The 19,073-nt window shown below is 48.5% G+C and overlaps 1 protein-coding gene across 5 annotated transcripts in view; it reads right to left on the reverse strand.

Annotated features, from left to right (window-relative positions):
• LOC123761409 (6-phosphofructo-2-kinase/fructose-2,6-bisphosphatase) overlaps nucleotides 1–19,073 on the reverse strand; it is a 274,084-nt gene that overhangs the window by 189,659 nt on the left and 65,352 nt on the right. For all 5 annotated transcript variants that reach the window (XM_045747431.2, XM_045747432.2, XM_069313301.1 and 2 more), the window contains one exon: nucleotides 12,790–12,915. In XM_045747431.2, the coding sequence (XP_045603387.2) occupies nucleotides 12,790–12,915 (126 nt within the window). The remainder of the gene's footprint in view (nucleotides 1–12,789; nucleotides 12,916–19,073) is intronic.

The raw sequence follows: 19,073 nt of genomic DNA on the forward strand, positions 1-19,073 counted from the left end.
ATCCAAAATAGATGATAACCTACGATGAGAGAGAAAATGGTGGAAAGAACACCAGGAAACTTCATACTGTCGCCGAGACGAAGCTCTCAGATGAGACACCATCAATGAAGCCACCTGATCACCATACAATTGGTGATAAACCAGCATCAAAAAGACCAGACATGAATAGCAGAGGAGAAGACTGAACCAGCCATGTACCAGACTGGACCGACCTGCTGGAAGAGGCGGAGCCACAGGAAACATCCCGGGTTCGCACGCTGAGCAAGCAGCGCCTGGAACCAAGGCTGAGCCAGCCACCAAGGGGCAACTAGGCCTACTCTCTCTAGGTAGGACTCTAACCGAGCTAGAACCCAAAGCAAAAGCTGGACCGGGGGAAAGAGGTACAGGTAACCCCACCATGACCAGTCCTGCCGAAAGGCGTCCACCGCGAAAGCCTCGCAGTCAGGGAAAAATGTCACATAGATCAGGAGACGCCGAGACCACATCGACACGAAGAGGTTCGCATCCAGGAGTCAATACGCCCAGCCATACCCTGAGAAGCTAGCAGACAAGCCACTTGAAGCGACCAGCCCCAAGGAGGCAAGGACCGAAGAGAACCCATGCAGTTCAGGCAATCAACCACAGGAGTACAGTCTGAATGGAGCCAGAAGGTCGAACACCTTGAAGCAAAAACCAAACCACCGCTAACTGCTGCATTGTGCTGAGTTCAACGGACCCCATCGCCCCTGTCCGGCCTGTTGAGCACTGTTGAGCACCCAGCTGAGAGATGAAGCGTCCATGAACACATCGAGCGAGGGATCAGGTAAACCCCGAAAACCCAGAAAAGGAAACCGGTGCGCAGCAACCGACGCAAGGCCCCCCGGAGAACGAACCCAGCGATTGCGAGAGAAGCAGGAGGGGTGTCCCCGAAGGAACCAGAACAGATGCCGAAGCCAAACCTGACCCAGCGTGTAGACCCCGCACGGCAAAGTTCAAACTCCAACACAACTGCTCGAGCAACTGCCGAGAAACCCTGGGACCCCCCTCCAGAAACAGCTGAAGGCGGGACCGCAGCAACACAACCGGAGGAAGACACATGGAAGCGGTCCAAGAGTCCCAAACAAGACCCAGCCAGGTCCAAAACTGGGACGGAACCAAATGGGACTTCCTCCAGTTCACCAGGAACCCAAACCCGGTGAGCTTGGAAAGAACTACACGAACTACACCCCTGATGAGCAGACAAGCAGACCGACTGGGAGCTCACACCAGCCATTCGGCGAGGTAGGCCAGGAACCGAACCCCTAGCAGACACAGATGGGTCACCACGACCGGGGTGAGATGCATGAACACACGAGATGCTAGATTCAAGCCAAAAGGAAGGCAACGAAAGCAGTAAGCCTGATGCCCCACCACGTCTGATGCCCCATTTGAAAGTAGGGGCAAGGAATCCAGGGGTTTAGACGGGACAAATCCAGAATGAACCTCAGATCCGTACTGTTCCGTTTCAGCACTGGAAACAGGCAGGAAACCCACCTGAGGGATGGGGTCGTTACGATCACGCCTAAGCACACCCACTTCAACATGACCCAACGAAGCGCTGGGGAAGAAGACTGCCCAGCCTGCCCCCGAATTGGAGCTGCCCAACGCCACCACAGGCTGGATGACACGACTGAAAATGCCTACTAATCGTGGGACCAAGCGCGAGCAAACGGAGCAAGCCTCCCCCTCATCGCCCTGTCAACAAGGTGAACCGCGAAAGATCCAATGACCCTTATGAGATGCCGACCTCCAAACAGAGCGATCATCACGCCAACCAGATGACACTGGCTCTGAAGGCAATGCCAGCTTAGAAGCTGACATCAATGGCCCACCTCAACCAGCGGAACCCCGATCCCTGGAACGACCCTTCTGAGAAGGCCGAGAACGGCTGCCCCGGAGAACCAACAAGCCCATCATAGGAAAACAACTAGATGAAGCTGCCTGCAGAAACTGGGCAACAGCAGCCTCCGCAAACAGCAACGAACAAAATAGAAATGAAAATCTAAGAGCCACGTCCCAAATGGATTCTAAAGAGAGGGTGAGCACAGCCTAATGGCACGCGAGGTGAGAAGCAAGGAGACCGCCTCCTTCAGGATAGGTGCAAACAGCTGCAACGGTGCAGCCGATGCTCTAGCCACCGAGGACAGCACACCAGACAAAGGCCCTGCACCCAACGCCTCCACATCCTCCGCAAGCCAAGCCGAAGACAGCTCGAGAAGAGAAAAGAAGCGCAAAACCGAAGTCAATTGACCATGGGCATGCAAATCCTCCACAACTGAGGACACAGAAAGAGAAGGAACCTGCACGTGCAGCTGCACAAGTCCAACATCCCGAGAAAGCACAGGAACGAAAAAGCACGCATTAAAGCGCTCAAACTCACCCCCCAGGTAAACCTACAGAACGATAGATGTTTTGTGCCACTCAAGCATGCAGGATCGATAGAACTCATGCCATGCCCCCAACGAAAAGAAAGGGCAGTCTGCCAGCCAGGAAGACCACGGAACCTCCAAACGCAACTAATACTGGGAAGAAGAACTGAACTCATATAAGGACGGATCCATAACAATGGCGGAATCTGGGTCTCACAGGAGGTACGTAGCAAGAGCCTCCTGAACCTCCCACGGGGAGATACGAGGCAGAAAACCTCCGGAAGGACGGGGCCGAGGAACCTAAGGTAGCCCAGAACCAACCCCGGGGAGGAGCCGAACTCAAATCATACTCATACAGGGAAGGAGGGGGGTAAGAAAACCTCTCTCCATGCAGCAACAAGCCCCGTAAAGAAGGCACCAACACCCAAACAGGGTCAAAGAGGGCCCAAAGAGGCAATGTGGATGCTGCCTGTACTCTAACAGTATTGTAATCAGAATAGTACTGGAGAACAAGCAGAGAACATGACTCACAAGACTCCAGGTGAAAAATGTTGTTGACCAAACAGGCAGCAAGATGGAGGCAGAAGAGGTGACTGTCACCCTGAGACAAAGGCACACAGCAACCTTTGAACCCGCACAAGCCAGGCTGGAATTTGGAAGACATCCATTGGTCCACCGAGCCTTGACAGGGTTTTCCAGGGCTCGTAGGCTGACTGCTACGGGAAGCCCAGGCAAGGTGTTGCTAACCGGTTAAGATCTAAAGCTAACAAGTGGGAGATCAAAACACTGAAACCCCTGCGATGTGTACAATCACAGGGGGCCCTAGCAGAGGGCTACCAAAATAATATAAGTGGAACGATATCCATACCAGGCGGACCCCCACCAGGCAAGAAAAACAAAAAACCAGTGTTGAATGTAATGAAACGCCATTTTCTGGGTGAGCCCCGGAGGCTCAATGGAGCTTATCGGGCTAATGTATGTTATATTAAACTGGGACATTAGCTAAGGAGTTCAGACCTACCAGGGACCAGCACCAGAACCTGGCCCCTTCGGAGAGGTTTCAGGGAGCAATGGCCCTGGAAAACCCCCTTGTGGTTGGGGTTTTCCTTATCTGCCATCGACTGGGGTTTGCACCCAGAAAGGTAGGCATAACAAAACAAACCCACATGGTAAAAATAACTAAAACAAAAAAACGAACAGAGAGGTAGAAACTCCCTACAATCCCAAGGAAAAAATCAAACATCACAATTTACTGCCGCGCCGATCGTCCGCGCAGCCCTCCCCGCCCCGAGAGGGGGAGGGGCAGGGCTGCGTACCCAAAGAGAAGGAAAAGAAAGGGCTGATCCAGGAGGCAGCCGCCACAAACTCCCCAACGCGAAGCCAAGACAACAGGCTGCAACCCAAGGCAACAAGAACGCACAGGAGCAGACGCGCATAAAGCATGGGCGGCCAAGAACCTGTGCGACCCTCAAATCCCTGCGCCCGAAAAGAGCCCTAGACGTCATCAACACAGCAGAAAAAGCTGCAAACGTCCGAACAGCACGGACGCAAGGACAGACCGCAGGCTGGAAGACTTAAAAACTCTGCGGACGACCTGGGAGACCCGAGCCCTGAAACAGGGAACGAGGGGAACCAGATCAACCCAAAGCGCATCCCCAGACACAGTACGCAGGTAACGGCAAAAAACCAGCGTTGAATGTAATGAAACGCCATTTTCTGGGTGAGCCCCGGAGGCTCCCTGGAGCTTATCGGGCTAATGTGTGTTATGTTAGACCGGGACATTAGCTAAGGAGTTCAGACCTACCAGGGACCAGCGCCAGAACCTGGCCCCTTCAGAGAGGTTTCAGGGAGCAATGGCCCTGGAAAACCCCATATGGTTGGGGGTTTTCCTTATCTGCCATCGACCGGGGTTAGGCACCCAGAAAGGTAGGCGTAACAAAACAAACCCCACATGGTAAGAAACTACAACAAAAACCGAACAGAGAGGTAGAAAACTCCCTACAATCCCAAGGAAACAAGCAAACAAGCAAACATCACACTTTACTGCCGCGCCGATCGTCCGCGCAGCCCTCCCCACCCCGGGAGGGGGAGGGGGGAGCCCCGGACCTACCGCGCCGGCTGCCAAGCTCCAGTTCGGAAGCTAAGCTTCAACCAACGCGAAAAAACCGCCGACCGGTGGGAGGGAAGGTTTCCAGGGAGCCTCCGGGGCTCACCCAGAAAATGGCGTTTCATTACATTCAACGCTGGTTTTCTGTGGGGAGCCCCTACGGCTCCCTGGAGCTTCATACCCAAAGAGAAGGAAAAGAAAGGGCTAACCCGGGAGGCGGCCGCCACAAACTCTGCAACGCAAAGCCAAGACAACCGGTCGCAAACCTGCGACCCAAGGCAACAAGAACGCCCAAGAACAGACGCACATATGGATGGGCGGCCAAAAACCTGTGCGACCCACAATTCCCTGCGCCCGAAATGAGCCCGAGACATCACCAACACAGCAGCAATTGCTGCAAACGTCTGAACAGCACGGGCGCAAAGACAGACCGCAGTAAGAAGGAAAACACTGCGGACGACCCGGGAAACCCGAGCCCTGAAAACAGGGAACGAAGGAACCGGATCAACCACAGCGCATCCCCAGGCACGGTACGCCGGCAACAGCAAAAAGCACAACTGGACAACACAGGACGCACCCCCCGGCCAAACCAAACAAGTACCAATACCCCAAGAACCCCTCCGGAAAGCAGCCGTCTCGACCGTCGCCAGGACAGAGAAAGGCTGCACACCAATAAAGCTTCCACCAGTACCAAAGAGGAGGAAACTGAAACCGAAGGGGCTACCACAAACTGAGGGGAAGAGAAGAAGGCACCCTGAACAAGGACCAGGATGGCTCAGGCGACTCATGAGCAGGCCGGAGGGGAAACAAAACGCGAGAAGACGTAATAACCGTCATACAGTCTCCAAGACGAAGCTCGCAGGTGGGACACCGTCAACAAAGCCACCTGAACACCATAGAGATGGCGATACCTGCGTCAAAATACCAGACGCGAAGAGCCAAAGAGAAGGCCGAACCAGTCACGGACAGGACCGATTCGGCCTGCTGAAAGAGACGAAGCCTCATGAAAAACGCCCCGGGTACGGACACCTATCAAGCAGCATCTGAAAAGAAGGCCGGGCCGGCCACAGTGGAACCATAAGGACTGTTCTCGTGGGAATGGGCTGCAACTGAGCCAGAACCCGAAGCAACAGCTGGACCGGGAGAAGAGGTACAGGTACCCCCCACCTCGACCAGGCCTGCCGAAAGCCTCCACCGTGAAGTCCTCGCAGGTGGGAAGGGCGCCACAAAACGGGCGACGCCTAGACCACGCCGACCCGAAGACGTCCATGGCCAGGAGTCCATAAGCCCAACAGAGCCAACAAAACGAATCGGCGACGACTGGCCAACCCACGAAGAGGAATGAACCGAGACAGCTGTCCACCAGGACGCAGGACACACCCCGGACACGAACCACACGGTTAACCAAACCCCCTGTGGTTCCGGCAAGAACCACCAGAGAACAGTCCAAACAGAGCTGAATGGTAGAGTACCTAGTGACCCAAACCCTCCGAAGCGCAAACCAGACAGCCATGAACACCTGAACCGGGCTGTGAGCCCGACGGACAGACAGACTCCATCAACCTCGGCCGACCTGGTGAGCACTGGTCACAAAGCCCCAGCCGAGAGACGACCCGTCCGTGAACACATCGAGCGAAGGCTCGGGGAGCCGCCAAGGCACGGAACCCCGAAAACCCCAAAGAGGAAGCTGGTGACGCAGCACCAACACCAGATCCCCAGAGGAACCCAAGGAATGCAAGAGGCGGAAGTGGAGTCTCCGTAGGAACCAACCGACGCCGGAGCCAAACCCGACTCCGCGGGCAGACAAGCACGCCAAAGTGCAAACTCCCGCACAACCGCCCAAGCAACCGCTGAGCAACCCGGGACCCCCTCCTGAACAGCCAAAGGCGGGACCACAGCCACAGTAACACTTCTGGAGGGAAGACAATGAGGGGCCCAAGAGCCTGAAACAAGGCCCAGGTCCGAACCCGGGACGGAAACAGAAGGTAAAACCTCCAGATCACCAGGAAACCAAACCCAGCGATCTGGAAAGAACCATCCCCTGGCGAGCAGACAAGCGGACTGACTGGGAGCCCACTCCAGCCAGTCGTCGAGGTAGGCCAGACACCGAATCTCAGACGCAGACAGGGCACTAAGATCCGGTAAAGATGCAAAGAGTATACAAAGTGCCCTTCACAAAATAGGGAATGCAATAAAAACAGCAAACCTGAAGCCCCACCACCAAAGCATTGTATGACAATCATATGAAGACATATTATGACACATGACAATCATTATATGACAATATGACAATTATAATCAAAGCATTATATGACAAAGAGTGCTGGGAAGACGGGACACCACGAGAGTAGCTCTCATCCTGTGACTACACTTAGGTAAGTACACATCGGTAATTACCAACCGTGCTAGCCCCAGAAAAACTGGAGAGGAACGTGCCAAGAAGTGACCTGGAGGTCCAGGTCCACCATCCATGCACCCGGCCCTAACAGAATCCAAACAGGAGACAACAGTCCTCCGAGCAGGGCAGAGGATCCAGGGCGCAGACGGAAGTAGTCCAGAAGAACTGCAGACTGGAAAAGCTCATGACTGCAAAGAGCAGACGGGAAAAGCTCATGACGGCAAAGAGCAGACGGGAAGCCCAGAAGGATGGGGCGGATCGACCACGCCCCACGCACCCACGAAGAGGAAATGACGAAGCGCAGGGAAGAAGCCCACCCCGCCAGCTCTGAACCCCCCCCAAGGGGGAGAAGCCGTCCTCCGACGCCAGCAGAGGCCGGAAGACAACCCAAAGCGCCCACCAACAGCGGGACCAAGCGAGAGGCAACAGAGCAAGCTGCTCCCCCAGCGCCCAGTCAACAGAGAAGGGAACAGAACCCCTTCAGAAAGAAAAAGTACACTACCGAAGTCATGAGGAGAGACTACGGGAATGAAACCACACTTCGCTGGAAGAGGAAGTGAGGGGAGACCTGATCACCACATACAAGATACCCAAGGGAATCGACAGGGTTGAGAAGGACAGGCTATGTAACACAAGGGGCACACGCACTAGGGGACACAGGTGGAAACTGAGTACCCAAAAGAGCCACAGATAGAATTAAAGTTTTTTTTTTTTTTTTTTTTTTTTTTTTTGAGTGTCAGAATGGGAACGGGAAAGCACTAAGAAGTAATGTGGCGACTCCTCACACAAGTAACGAGGCTGACCCCCATACAATGTCACATGTAGACATGACAGAGCCCAAGAGGCACAGGAACCGATACACCTAGACATAGATACGATACACATAGACCCCACACAACCTATATATTATGTGAGAAATCTTTAAAGAATTCTGATAAAGAAAGAGATCTAGGAGTGGTTCTAGATAGAAAACTATCACCTGAGGACCACATTAAGAATATTGTGCAAGGAGCCTATGCAATGCTTTCTAACTTCAGAATTGCATTTAAATACATGGATGGCGATATACTAAAGAAATTGTTCATGACTTTTGTTAGGCCAAAGCTAGAATATGCAGCTGTTGTGTGGTGCCCATATCTTAAGAAGCACATCAACAAACTGGAAAAGGTGCAAAGACATGCTACTAAGTGGCTCCCAGAACTGAAGGGCAAGAGCTACGAGGAGAGGTTAGAAGCATTAAATATGCCAAAACTAGAAGACAGAAGAAAAAGAGGTGATATGATCACTACGTACAAAATAGTAACAGGAATTGATAAAATCGACAGGGAAGACTTCCTGAGACCTGGAACTTCAAGAACAAGAGGCCATAGATTTAAACTAGCTAAACACAGATGCCGAAGAAATATAAGAAAATTCACCTTCGCAAATAGAGTGGTAGACGGTTGGAACAAGTTAAGTGAGAAGGTGGTGGAGGCCAAGACCGTCAGTAGTTTCAAAGCGTTATATGACAAAGAGTGCTGGGAAGACGGGACACCACGAGCGTAGCTCTCATCCTGTAACTACACTTAGGTAATTACCTGTTGACGGACGGTTGAGAGGCAGGACCAAGGAGCCAGAGCTCAACCCCCACAAGCACAACTAGGTGAGGACATATATTGTAAAAGCACAAGCCGCCGACTAGTGGCAAAGAGCACTACGCTGGCCAGGCAAAGAAGGCACAAAACTGCATCAAAAGGCCCACCTCGACAGCAAAACCACAAAGTCCCAGCACAACCACAACATGTGCCAAGACCCAAAAAGCTCAGTCTGCAAGCCAGGAAGACCCCGGAACCCCAAAAGGCAGAACCGGGTCACACGAGGAAACAAAGTCCCCTGAACCCACAAAAGGGGGCCCAAGAGGAAGAAACCTCCAGAACGAAACCAAGGAACCCAAAGGAACCCAGAATCGAACCAGGGGGAGCCCAAACCACCACATTTGCCGGCGGAGAACACCACTAAAAGGCAAAGCACAGACCCCAGCAGAACGCCCTGGGAAAACGGTCCCAACAGACCGAAAACCGAGGGGCAAGGTGTGGGAGCAAGCATACCAGCCAGGGGCACTGAGCCTAAACCCAGAGGCTCAGACCCAAAATCAACACCCAAACGTTCCCAGAGGAACAGGCAACGGCAAGAAAACACCAGAAAAACAAAGAAACGACAACAGGAGAACAAAAACCCTGCAAAGTTTTTGAAAACTCACCAGAGACGCTCGCTCGCACACCCAGACGCATGTAAACAAACCGCAACGCCGCCCTGGTGGCCATGCCGTGAAACCGGCAGACGAAAATGGCCGCCAGCAGGGGCTGTGACTGACCCTTTAACACAAAAAAACACGCCAGCAAATGTGGGAAGCTAGCAGACTGGAAGGGCGAAAAACGACGCCCAACAGCAGAAAAACCCCTGAAGGGGCAAAACCGCCCCAGAACTGCTAGCAGGCAACCCCCACAGCCCCGGGAACCAACAACAGAGGCCCCGGGGCAGAGCCGTCCTCCAAGCCCTCCGCCCTTAAAGAAAAGCAAGAGCCCATGGGAAAGGCAACAAGAAAGGGCCGCTGGTAAGACCCAGAAGCCTTGGCAGGAGGCACAGGCTCAAACCTCCGTCCCCAACCCGAACGGGGCAGCCCCCGAAAACCGCCCGAGTCTCTGCCGCAACTAAACCCCGCCCCGACCCCGAAACCCGCAGACGGTCCGGAGCCGGGAACATGGAGAGAAAGGGGCGAGCAGCACCTAACCAAACGGGGCGGCCACGGGGCATTCGAGTGGGAAACCAACCTAGCATGTTGCAGCAACCTAACCTAGCTTGCAACATGGATGCCGCCTGTACTCTGAACAGTAATAACATCAGGAGAGTACTGGAGAACAAGCAGAGAATCACTCGCAAGACTCCGGGTCAAGGTGTCAGTGACCCAACAGGCAGCATGACGGAGGTAAAAATGGCGACTGTCACCCGGAGACAAGGGAACAGCAACCAACGATCCCGTTCAAGACGGGTTGGAACCCGGAAGACACATTCAATGGTCCCCCGAGCCCAGACAGGGGTTTCCAGGGCCCGTAGGGTAACAACTACGGGAAGCCCGGGCAAGGTGTTGCTAACCGGTTAAGAAACCCAAACATAACAAGAGCGTAGATGATAGCACTGAAAACCCCTGAGACGTGTACAAGCACGGGGGCCTAGCAGAGGGCCGCCAAACACTACCAGTGGAACTATAACCACCTTAGGCAGACCCCCACCAGGCAAGAAAATGAAAAACAAAAGAAAAACCCCGCAAAAGTACACCGTCTCCAGAGGCAACAGAAACCGGCCGCCGCTTAGGTGGCAGGCTGCGCAACACCTTGACGCCCTAACCAGCACAATACCAATCCCTACCCAGGGCCAAACAAGGGCCCCAAGCCCCAGCTGGCCCCAAGGGCGAGGCAAATGCCGAGCAGCAAGAACCTCTACGGGAATGGTTCCCGAACGCCCCAGGGAAGATAACCCTGTAACGCAAGGGCAGTACTCACAGGGCGCTTAGGGAAGTCAGCCACTAAGCACATGCAGCCCCGGCACTGATGAAGTACTCCTGGCCACCGCACACCACAACACACGGCAGTGAACGCCACACAAGGCAAACACCGCCTAGGAAACTGAGGCCAGAGAAGCGTCAATCCCGGTTGACATTAGCGAACGAACTGAAGCTTGGCAGCCGGCGCGGTAGGTCCGGGGCTCCCCCCTCCCCCTCCCGGGGTGGGGAGGGCTGCGCGGACGATCGGCGCGGCAGTAAAGTGTGATGTTTGCTTGTTTGCTTGTTTCCTTGGGATTGTAGGGAGTTTTCTACCTCTCTGTTCGGTTTTTGTTGTAGTTTCTTACCATGTGGGGTTTGTTTTGTTACGCCTACCTTTCTGGGTGCCTAACCCCGGTCGATGGCAGATAAGGAAAACCCCCAACCATATGGGGTTTTCCAGGGCCATTGCTCCCTGAAACCTCTCTGAAGGGGCCAGGTTCTGGCGCTGGTCCCTGGTAGGTCTGAACTCCTTAGCTAATGTCCCGGTCTAACATAACACACATTAGCCCGATAAGCTCCAGGGAGCCGTAGGGGCTCCCCACAGAAAAGCACAACCGGACAATACAGGACACACCCCTGGCCGAACCAATCAAGCAACAATAACCCAACAACCCCTCCAGAAAGCAGCCGTCTCGACCGTCGCCATAAGGACGGAGAAAGGCTGCAAACGTACAAACCTACCACCAGTGCCAAAGAGCAGAAACCTGAACCGAAGGGGCTACCACAAACTGAGAAGATAAGAAGACACCCTGATCGAGGACCAGGACGGCTCAGGCGACACATGAGCAGGCCGGAGGTGAAACAAAACACGAGAAAGCGTACAAAACGGGGCAGATGTGACGTTCACCCCGAACACAAGCTGGAGCGGCTCCGCCAGCGCCGCATAAAATGAGGCGACAGTAAGAAACATCAAAAACTGTAGTCCTGAAAACCCAAGAAAGGACAAGACAACCCGATACAAAAGAGAAGACAACCTACGAGGAGCAAGAAAAAGTGCATAGAAACACCAGGAACGTCATACTGTCGCCGAGACGAAGCTCGCAGGTGGAACACCATCAGCAAACCCACCTGATCGCCACAGAGATGGTGATACCCGCGTCAAAATACCAGATGCGAAGAGCCAAGGAGAAGGCCGAACCAGTCACGTACAGGACCTGTCCTACCTACCGAAAGAGGCGGAGCGGCGGGAAAACGACCCGGGTTCGGACACCTATAAAGCAACGTCTGAAAATAAAGCCGGCCACCAAGGGACCATAAGGACTACTCTCGTGGAAATGGGCTCCAACCGAGCCAGAACTCGAAGCAACAGCTGGACCAGGAGAAGAGGAACAAGTACCCCCACCTCGACCAGTCCTGCCGAAAGGCATCCACCGTGAAAGCCGTGCAGGTGGGTAAGGGCGCCACATAGAATGGGCGACGCCTAGACCACGCCGACTCAAAGACGTCCATGGCCAGGAGTCCATACGTCCGGCAGAGCCAACGAAACAAGTCGGCGACGACTGGCTAATCCGTGAACAGGGGAATGAACCGAGACAGCTGTCCGCCAGGACGCAGGACACACGCCAGACATGAACTTCACAGTTAGCCAAACAGTAAAGTGTGATGTTTGCTTGTTTGCTTGTTTCCTTTGGATTGTAGGGAGTTTCTACCTCTCTTCGTTTATTTTTTTTTTAATTTTTTTTTTACTATGTGGGGTTTGTTTTGTTATGCCTATCTTTCTTGGTGCCTAACCCCATACGATGGCAGATAAGGAAAACCCCAACCACAAGGGGGTTTTCCAGGGCCATTGCACCCTGAAACCTCTCTGAAGGGGCCAGGTTCTGGCACTGGTCCCTGGTAGGTCTGAACTCCTTAGCTAATGTCCCGGTCTAATATAACATACATTAGCCCGATAAGCTCCAGGGAGCCGTAGGGGCTCCCCACAGAAAACTGGTAAAGAAGATGGCTGGATGTGGAAGCTGAGCTACCTGGTAGTGGCATTCGATACTCCGTATAAGTTTTGAGCAAATTATTAATATTTCTCTTATTAAGTTTGATTAGTTTGTGGATTTGTTTGACAGTTTTGAGGATTTGGTCTTTGTTAACCCCTCCAGTTGTCTGTAAAGCTTCATTGACTTTCCTGAATGCTCTCTCTTGGTCTGGTTGGGAATTGTCTCTCGCTCTCTGCACCTGAGTGAGGGGAGGGGGCAGGTTTTGGCTCTGATCCCTGGCAGGCCACACAAACTCCCACATCTGATGTGACCCATTTGCATCAAGCCATCACAGTAAAACAGCTTCAGGGAGCCACTGGGGCTTCCCCAGAAAAAGATATCCTCACCTCTTGTCTTAATCCCAATCCAGTTGAGGTAGCGTGTGAGCTTCTTGGCCATATACGTCTTCCCTCTTGCTGGAAGACCAACCATAACAATAACATGAGGGATGTTGACGTAGTTCGCTCGCTCTCCTGAGTCATACAGAAAAATACACTAAATCAATTATAAAGATAATTATTTTATAAAATCCCACACACTTGTGTATTTGTGAAATTTATGTAAGGAATTTACACCAAGTGTTTCACACTCCCCTGAGTGCTTTGTCAGCGTCTGAGTGTGTGATTAGGATGAGACTTACATATCAACGTCTAATGAGGCTGCTATCCTGGCTCCAGTCCTCTTACCCTTCTTGACTGCCTGACCATGTCACCTCCATTCCCGACTTCTGGTGTACCTGCGGTAATGTCTTCAAAAGAATTATGGTCATGTGTCCTTTCTGTAATCCTGCTATTCTGAGAACTTGAGTTGTTATTAATAGAGGTGTTCATCTGGATGCTATCCCTCATAGCCCTCTCCATATCACAAGAAATGCGGCTAATGGGACTGCTTTTATTCATCCATTTATTGAGATCTAATTTTAATTCACTCAGAATCATTTTCCTAGTAAAGCTATCCTCCGAAGTAAAGCTTTTTTGCCAGAGAAAGTATTCAGAGTACTGTATTTATTAGAACCCATTCCATTACCCTTCTAGTTCTAATATTATTACCTTTATGGATTATTTCACATTTCTTAAAATCAACATTTTGATCCATTTCCGCAGGATCCGTCTTACTGTCTTACCTTGAAGCTGAACTTAGATACTTATCTAAGTTTTTTTTACTAAGGTTATCCCTTGTGGTTCATTGAAAAAGCACACAGTAAAGCTAAAGGCATCCTTTACACTAAACTGAGAGATGCCCTTGGAATCCTGATGAGAAAATAGTTTTGAAATTGCCTTATAACCCTCTTTTAACCCCCATGCTGCTCAGCTATAAATAGCCTTCAACACTGCCAGGTACAAGAAATAAAAAAATTCAACTTTTTTTTTTTTTTTGTCTTATAAAAGTGTTCATTTGTGTTCTCTGACCACGGGAAAAAAATAAAAACTCGTAGGTGACATATGCTGGGCGAGGAAGTCTGGCAAAACTGAGGCGTTAACAGAATAAGTGTCAGAGGTGGTCAGCTTCACCTGTGCTGTCAGGCGAGAGTTGCCACAAAGATATTATTACCTAATTATTTCAATGCCTCTTGATTTATTTTTTTGCAGTAATATTAGTCAATACTGTGTAGTGTGATAGATTTATATAATAAAAGGGGTGAATCATCGCTATACTCAAAAGTATGGTGTGCATATTAGTGATTCAATTATTACATTCATAAAACAATAAACAAATAGTTTTGCTGTTATTACACTATATACACAAGTTATGTATGCATAAGTATGTGCATGTTTTGTTCACCATAACAAATATTACTCCTCACTAAGATTACTCCTCCTACCATACTACCCACAGCGCTAATTATCACCACAATCCTACTATTATCAGAATCCTGGTCATTTTTAAAACAGTCAGGGGATCTTCTGTAATATTATCATAGTCAAATAATAGCAATCGCATATATATTTTGACATTTTTAGGCGATACTGTGGTCACAAGCTGAACAGCAGTGCTGTTAGCTCATGCTGCATGTGCCAGCCTTGGTTGCTCACTCAGTATTGTAGCTCTCACACCCAGGAATTTTACCTACGATTTTTTTTTTAAATGGCGTCTGTTTACTAGAGCCCTGAAGAAGCTGATGTGAACCCTGTGTAGCCGCTGGACATTTAAATCGTGCGCAACACCCTCAATTGTATATATCAATGTGAGCAATTCAGCAACATTTACTCAAATTGTATACAGTGTACCTTCATTTATGATCGTAATCCATTCCCAGAGACACGTCATCAACCAAAAAATCGTTAACCAAAACAAGTTTTCCCATGAGAAATAATGTAAATTGAATTACAGTGGTACCTCGGAATGCGAGTGTCCCTGTATGCGAGTTTTTCGGAAGACGAGCAGGATTTACTCCAAAAATATGTCTCGGAAGGCGAGGGTTACCTCGGGACGCGAGTTTGTTGATACGTGAACAGGCCGACTGGCGCGTGGTGGCATGGCGATCGCGCCTCAGTTTACCAGTGTCTCGTGTCCAGTGACTATCCCACCTGAATTCTTCACAAGGATTTACAGTTTTTTATCGGTTTTTTGGCCATTTGAGCATAAAAATTGTCATTATATATCTTGCCATGGGTCTCAAGAAAGCCATTGGTAAGGTTCAACCTAAGAAAATAGCTGTGAGTAGAGGCAGTAGAGGATGTCCCTTCTTGATAAGAAAATGTGTGAAGTATGGGAAGAACTGCAAAGTTTTGTTGAAAAAACTCACCCAGATAAAGCTGTAGCAGGCCGTTGCATTGACCTTTTAAATGGTAATGTGATGTCTTACTACAGACAAGTGTTAAAATGTAGGGAAAAACAAGTGTCATTAGACAAATTCTTAGTAAAACAAGCAAGTCCTAGTGGTATGCAGGCAAAATGTGGCAGAGTGTGCATACCAGTGAAGTCCTCACTGCCTGATGTGATAATGGAAGGGGACTCCCCTTCCAAACAGTAACTCCTCTCTTCCTCCCACCTCCTCACCATCAAGGTAAGTAATAACTTGAACATAGTTTTGTAGGTTTATTTAGATGAATTAGGTATAAAAATTTAGTTTGATGTGGGGTTTTTGGGGTAGTCAGGAACGGATTAATTCATTTCCCTTTATTTCTTATGGGGAAATTAGCTTCGGAATGCGAGTTTTCGGAATACGAGGCGTCTCCAGGAACTAATTAAACTCTTAAACTGAGGTATGCCTGTAATCCGTTCCACACACCCCAAAAATATTAACTTACAAATACATTTTATACCGAATAACACTCATTTTGTACTAGTTACAATACAGTATGTACAGTCGAACCTCGGTTTTTGTATGCCCCTGTTCTCGTATTTTTCAATACTGTACTTATACTCAATGTCTTCGAAAAATTTGATTCGATACTCGTTGTTTGCATCGGTTTTCGGAATTTGTTTATACACGTATGGGTCCACTGTGAGCATGGCGCTTCAGTTTACCCTGTGTCTTCCGCCTAGTGATGATCGCGCTTGAATTCTTTGTGAAGAATTTCATTTTTTTGTGTTTTTTTGGTTTCTGAACATAAAAGTTCTTATTATATATCATGCCATGGGCTCCAAGAAAGTCAGTGGTAATGTTCACTCTAAGAAAATAGTTGTGAGGATGACGATGGAGGAAAAACAAGAGATCATTCATAGTGTGACAGTGTGATGTCTCACTACAGACAAGTGTTAATACGTAGGGAAAAACAGGCATCTATAGCCAGATTCTCAGTAATACAAGCAAGCAGTGAGCCATAACCAGGTCATAGTGGTACTCCTGCAAAACATAAGGGAGAGAGTACCCCAGAAATGTCATCATTGCTGTTATAATGGAAGGAGGACATCCCTTCCAAACACTAACACCTCTCCTCTTCCTCCCTTCCTCACTGTCTTCCATATGCCAACAAGAGTCCTCCATAAAGGTAAGGTACCTAAGAGTATTATTCTGTATAAAATGTATTTTTTAGTTAATATATTTGGGGGTGTAGAACGGATTAATTCAATTTACATTATTTCTTATGGGAAGATTAGTTTCGGTTTTCACATTTTTCGGTTTTCATACAGTCTCTAGGAATGGATTAACTACAAAAACTGAAGTACCCCTGTATATCTTACCTTGAATGAGGACTCTTGATGGTGGATGAAAGACAGCGAGGAGGGGAGGAGGAGAGGTGTCAGTGTTTGGAAGGGGAGTCCCCTTCCATTACTAGTATAACATTATACAGTGATGACTTTTCTGGGATACGCTTTCTTCTACATTTTGCCTGCATACCACTAGTATGGAACCTGCTTGTGGCTCACTGCTTGTTTTTCTCACTAAAAACCTGTCTAGCGACACTTGTTTTTCCCTACATTGTAACACTTGTCTGAAGTGAGACATCACATTGTCATTATAAAGGTTAACACAACAGCCTGCTACAGCTTGATTTGGGTGACACTTTTTAGCAAAACTTTGCAATTCTCCCATACTACACACATTTTCTTAATAAATGAGGAAGGGACATCCATCCTCATCAACAACCCTCGTACCATTTTCATGTTTACGAATGATCTTGAGTTTTCCTCTATTGTCATCCTCGCAACTATTTTCTTAGGTTGAACTTTACTACTGACTTTCTTGGGACCCATGGCGTGATATATACGTAATAAGAACTTTTATGTTAAAAAAAGGATAAAAGCAGCCAAACAATGAAATCCTTCACAGAGAATTCAAGAACATAAGAAAGTGTGCAGAATTATGGCGGGTAACAGTGCTGAAGCAAATCCTAGTTGGGAAAAGTATCACAATATTGATTTTAAGAAATGTGAAATAATCTATAAAAGTAATAAATTAGAACTAGAAGGATAGTGGAAGGAGGTTCTAATAATAACTCTGAATACTTTCGCTGGCAACAAAAGCTATACTTCGGAGGATAGTTTTACTAGGAAAATGATTCTGAGTGAATTAAAATTAGATCTCAATAAATGGATGAATGAAAGCAGTCCCATTAGCTGCATTTCTTGTGATATGGAGAGGGCTATGAGGGATAGCATCCAGATGAACACCTCTATTAATAACAACTCAAGTTCTCAGAATAGCAGGATTACAGAAAGGACACATGACCATAATTCTCTTGAAGACATTACCGCAGGTACACCAGAAGTCGGGAATGGAGGTGACATGGTCAGGCAGTCAAGAAGGGTAAGAGGACTGGACCCAGGATAGCAGCCTCATTAGACGTTGATATGTAAGTCTCATCCTAATCACACACTCAGACCCCAGACAAAGCACTCAGGAGAGTGTGAAAGACTTGGTGTAAATTCCTTACATAAATTTCACAAATACACAAGTGTGGGTTTTTATCCTATGTTATTATGTCTGTGAGAAGACATTACCATTACTAAAACAAGTATTATTAGGTGATGATCAAACCACACACCATAAGATGAAAAGACGACGACGTTTTGGTCCGTCTTGCACCATTAACAAGTTGACTGTGATGGAAGTGAGGGAGGTACTGGCCTTAAGTAAGGCAAGAGTGAGGCGAGGCTCATACTGCTCCTCCGGCCTCTACTGCTGCTGCTGTCTACTATATTTCCTGTTCGTCTTGTCCTCTCCAATACTCTGGAGAAACTGTCCGGACACTAAATGACAGACTTAAGGAACACAAAAGAAGAGTTAGGTCTGCAGACACAAACAATGCTCTCTTCTGCTATGTTAGGGATTATAATCATCCTCATGACACTTGTCAAGAAAAATAATCTTTTCAGCCTGTACTCTTCACAGACACCGTCTTCTCGAATCGGCTCTGATACACAACCTACCCAACATGAACCTCAGTCCAGGCTTTGTTCCTATTGACTCTTCCCCTTTCACAGTACATACTCAAATGTTCTAAACTTTCTAATAAATGTAACCTGACATAAGCCAACTCCTTTTTTCTTTCTCCTTTTTCTCTTTTTCTCCTCTTATTCTTATATTCCCATTCATCCATCACCCTATTATTACATCCATGTCATCTGTACCCCCTTTTTTTCTTCTTTTTTTTCCTTTTGCCTTGATCTTACCTTCTAGGAATTACCTCTTCTTCCCTGCTCCTCACCTCACTCTTGCCTTACTTAATGCCCGTACCTCCCTCACTCCCATCACAATCAACTTGATAATGGTCCAGGACGGACCGAAACATTGTTTTCTCCTCATCTTCTGGTGTGTGCTTTGATCATCATATCTTCAGCCACGTTATTGTGACTCATCATCTGCACAAGTATTATTAGCAAAAGAAACATTAAAATGGACTACACATTAAATTTTCTACAAAAATTACCTCACTATTTTAAAATAAAAAGCATTTGATTTAACTAATAATTGATTTTATATTTTTTAATGGCATTCAAAACTGGACAAATACTACTACTACTATTAAGTAAGTAATTATCAATAGAAGGCACCAAAAAGTTATACAGTACTAGCAATAAAATGTAATCAATTTTAAACAACAAATTCATTAAGGTTATTCCTATCCATGATCAACTCACCATCAACAGCACGATTGCTGAATCTCCTATGACGAATCATTTTCAACAACAATATCAGGTACAAATTATTAGTTTGATTTGTGAGCAAGTTTTAAAGAACAAT

The sequence above is a fragment of the Procambarus clarkii genome, chromosome 7 (genome assembly GCF_040958095.1).
Source record: "Procambarus clarkii isolate CNS0578487 chromosome 7, FALCON_Pclarkii_2.0, whole genome shotgun sequence".
NCBI classification, from domain to species: Eukaryota; Metazoa; Arthropoda; class Malacostraca; order Decapoda; family Cambaridae; genus Procambarus; species Procambarus clarkii.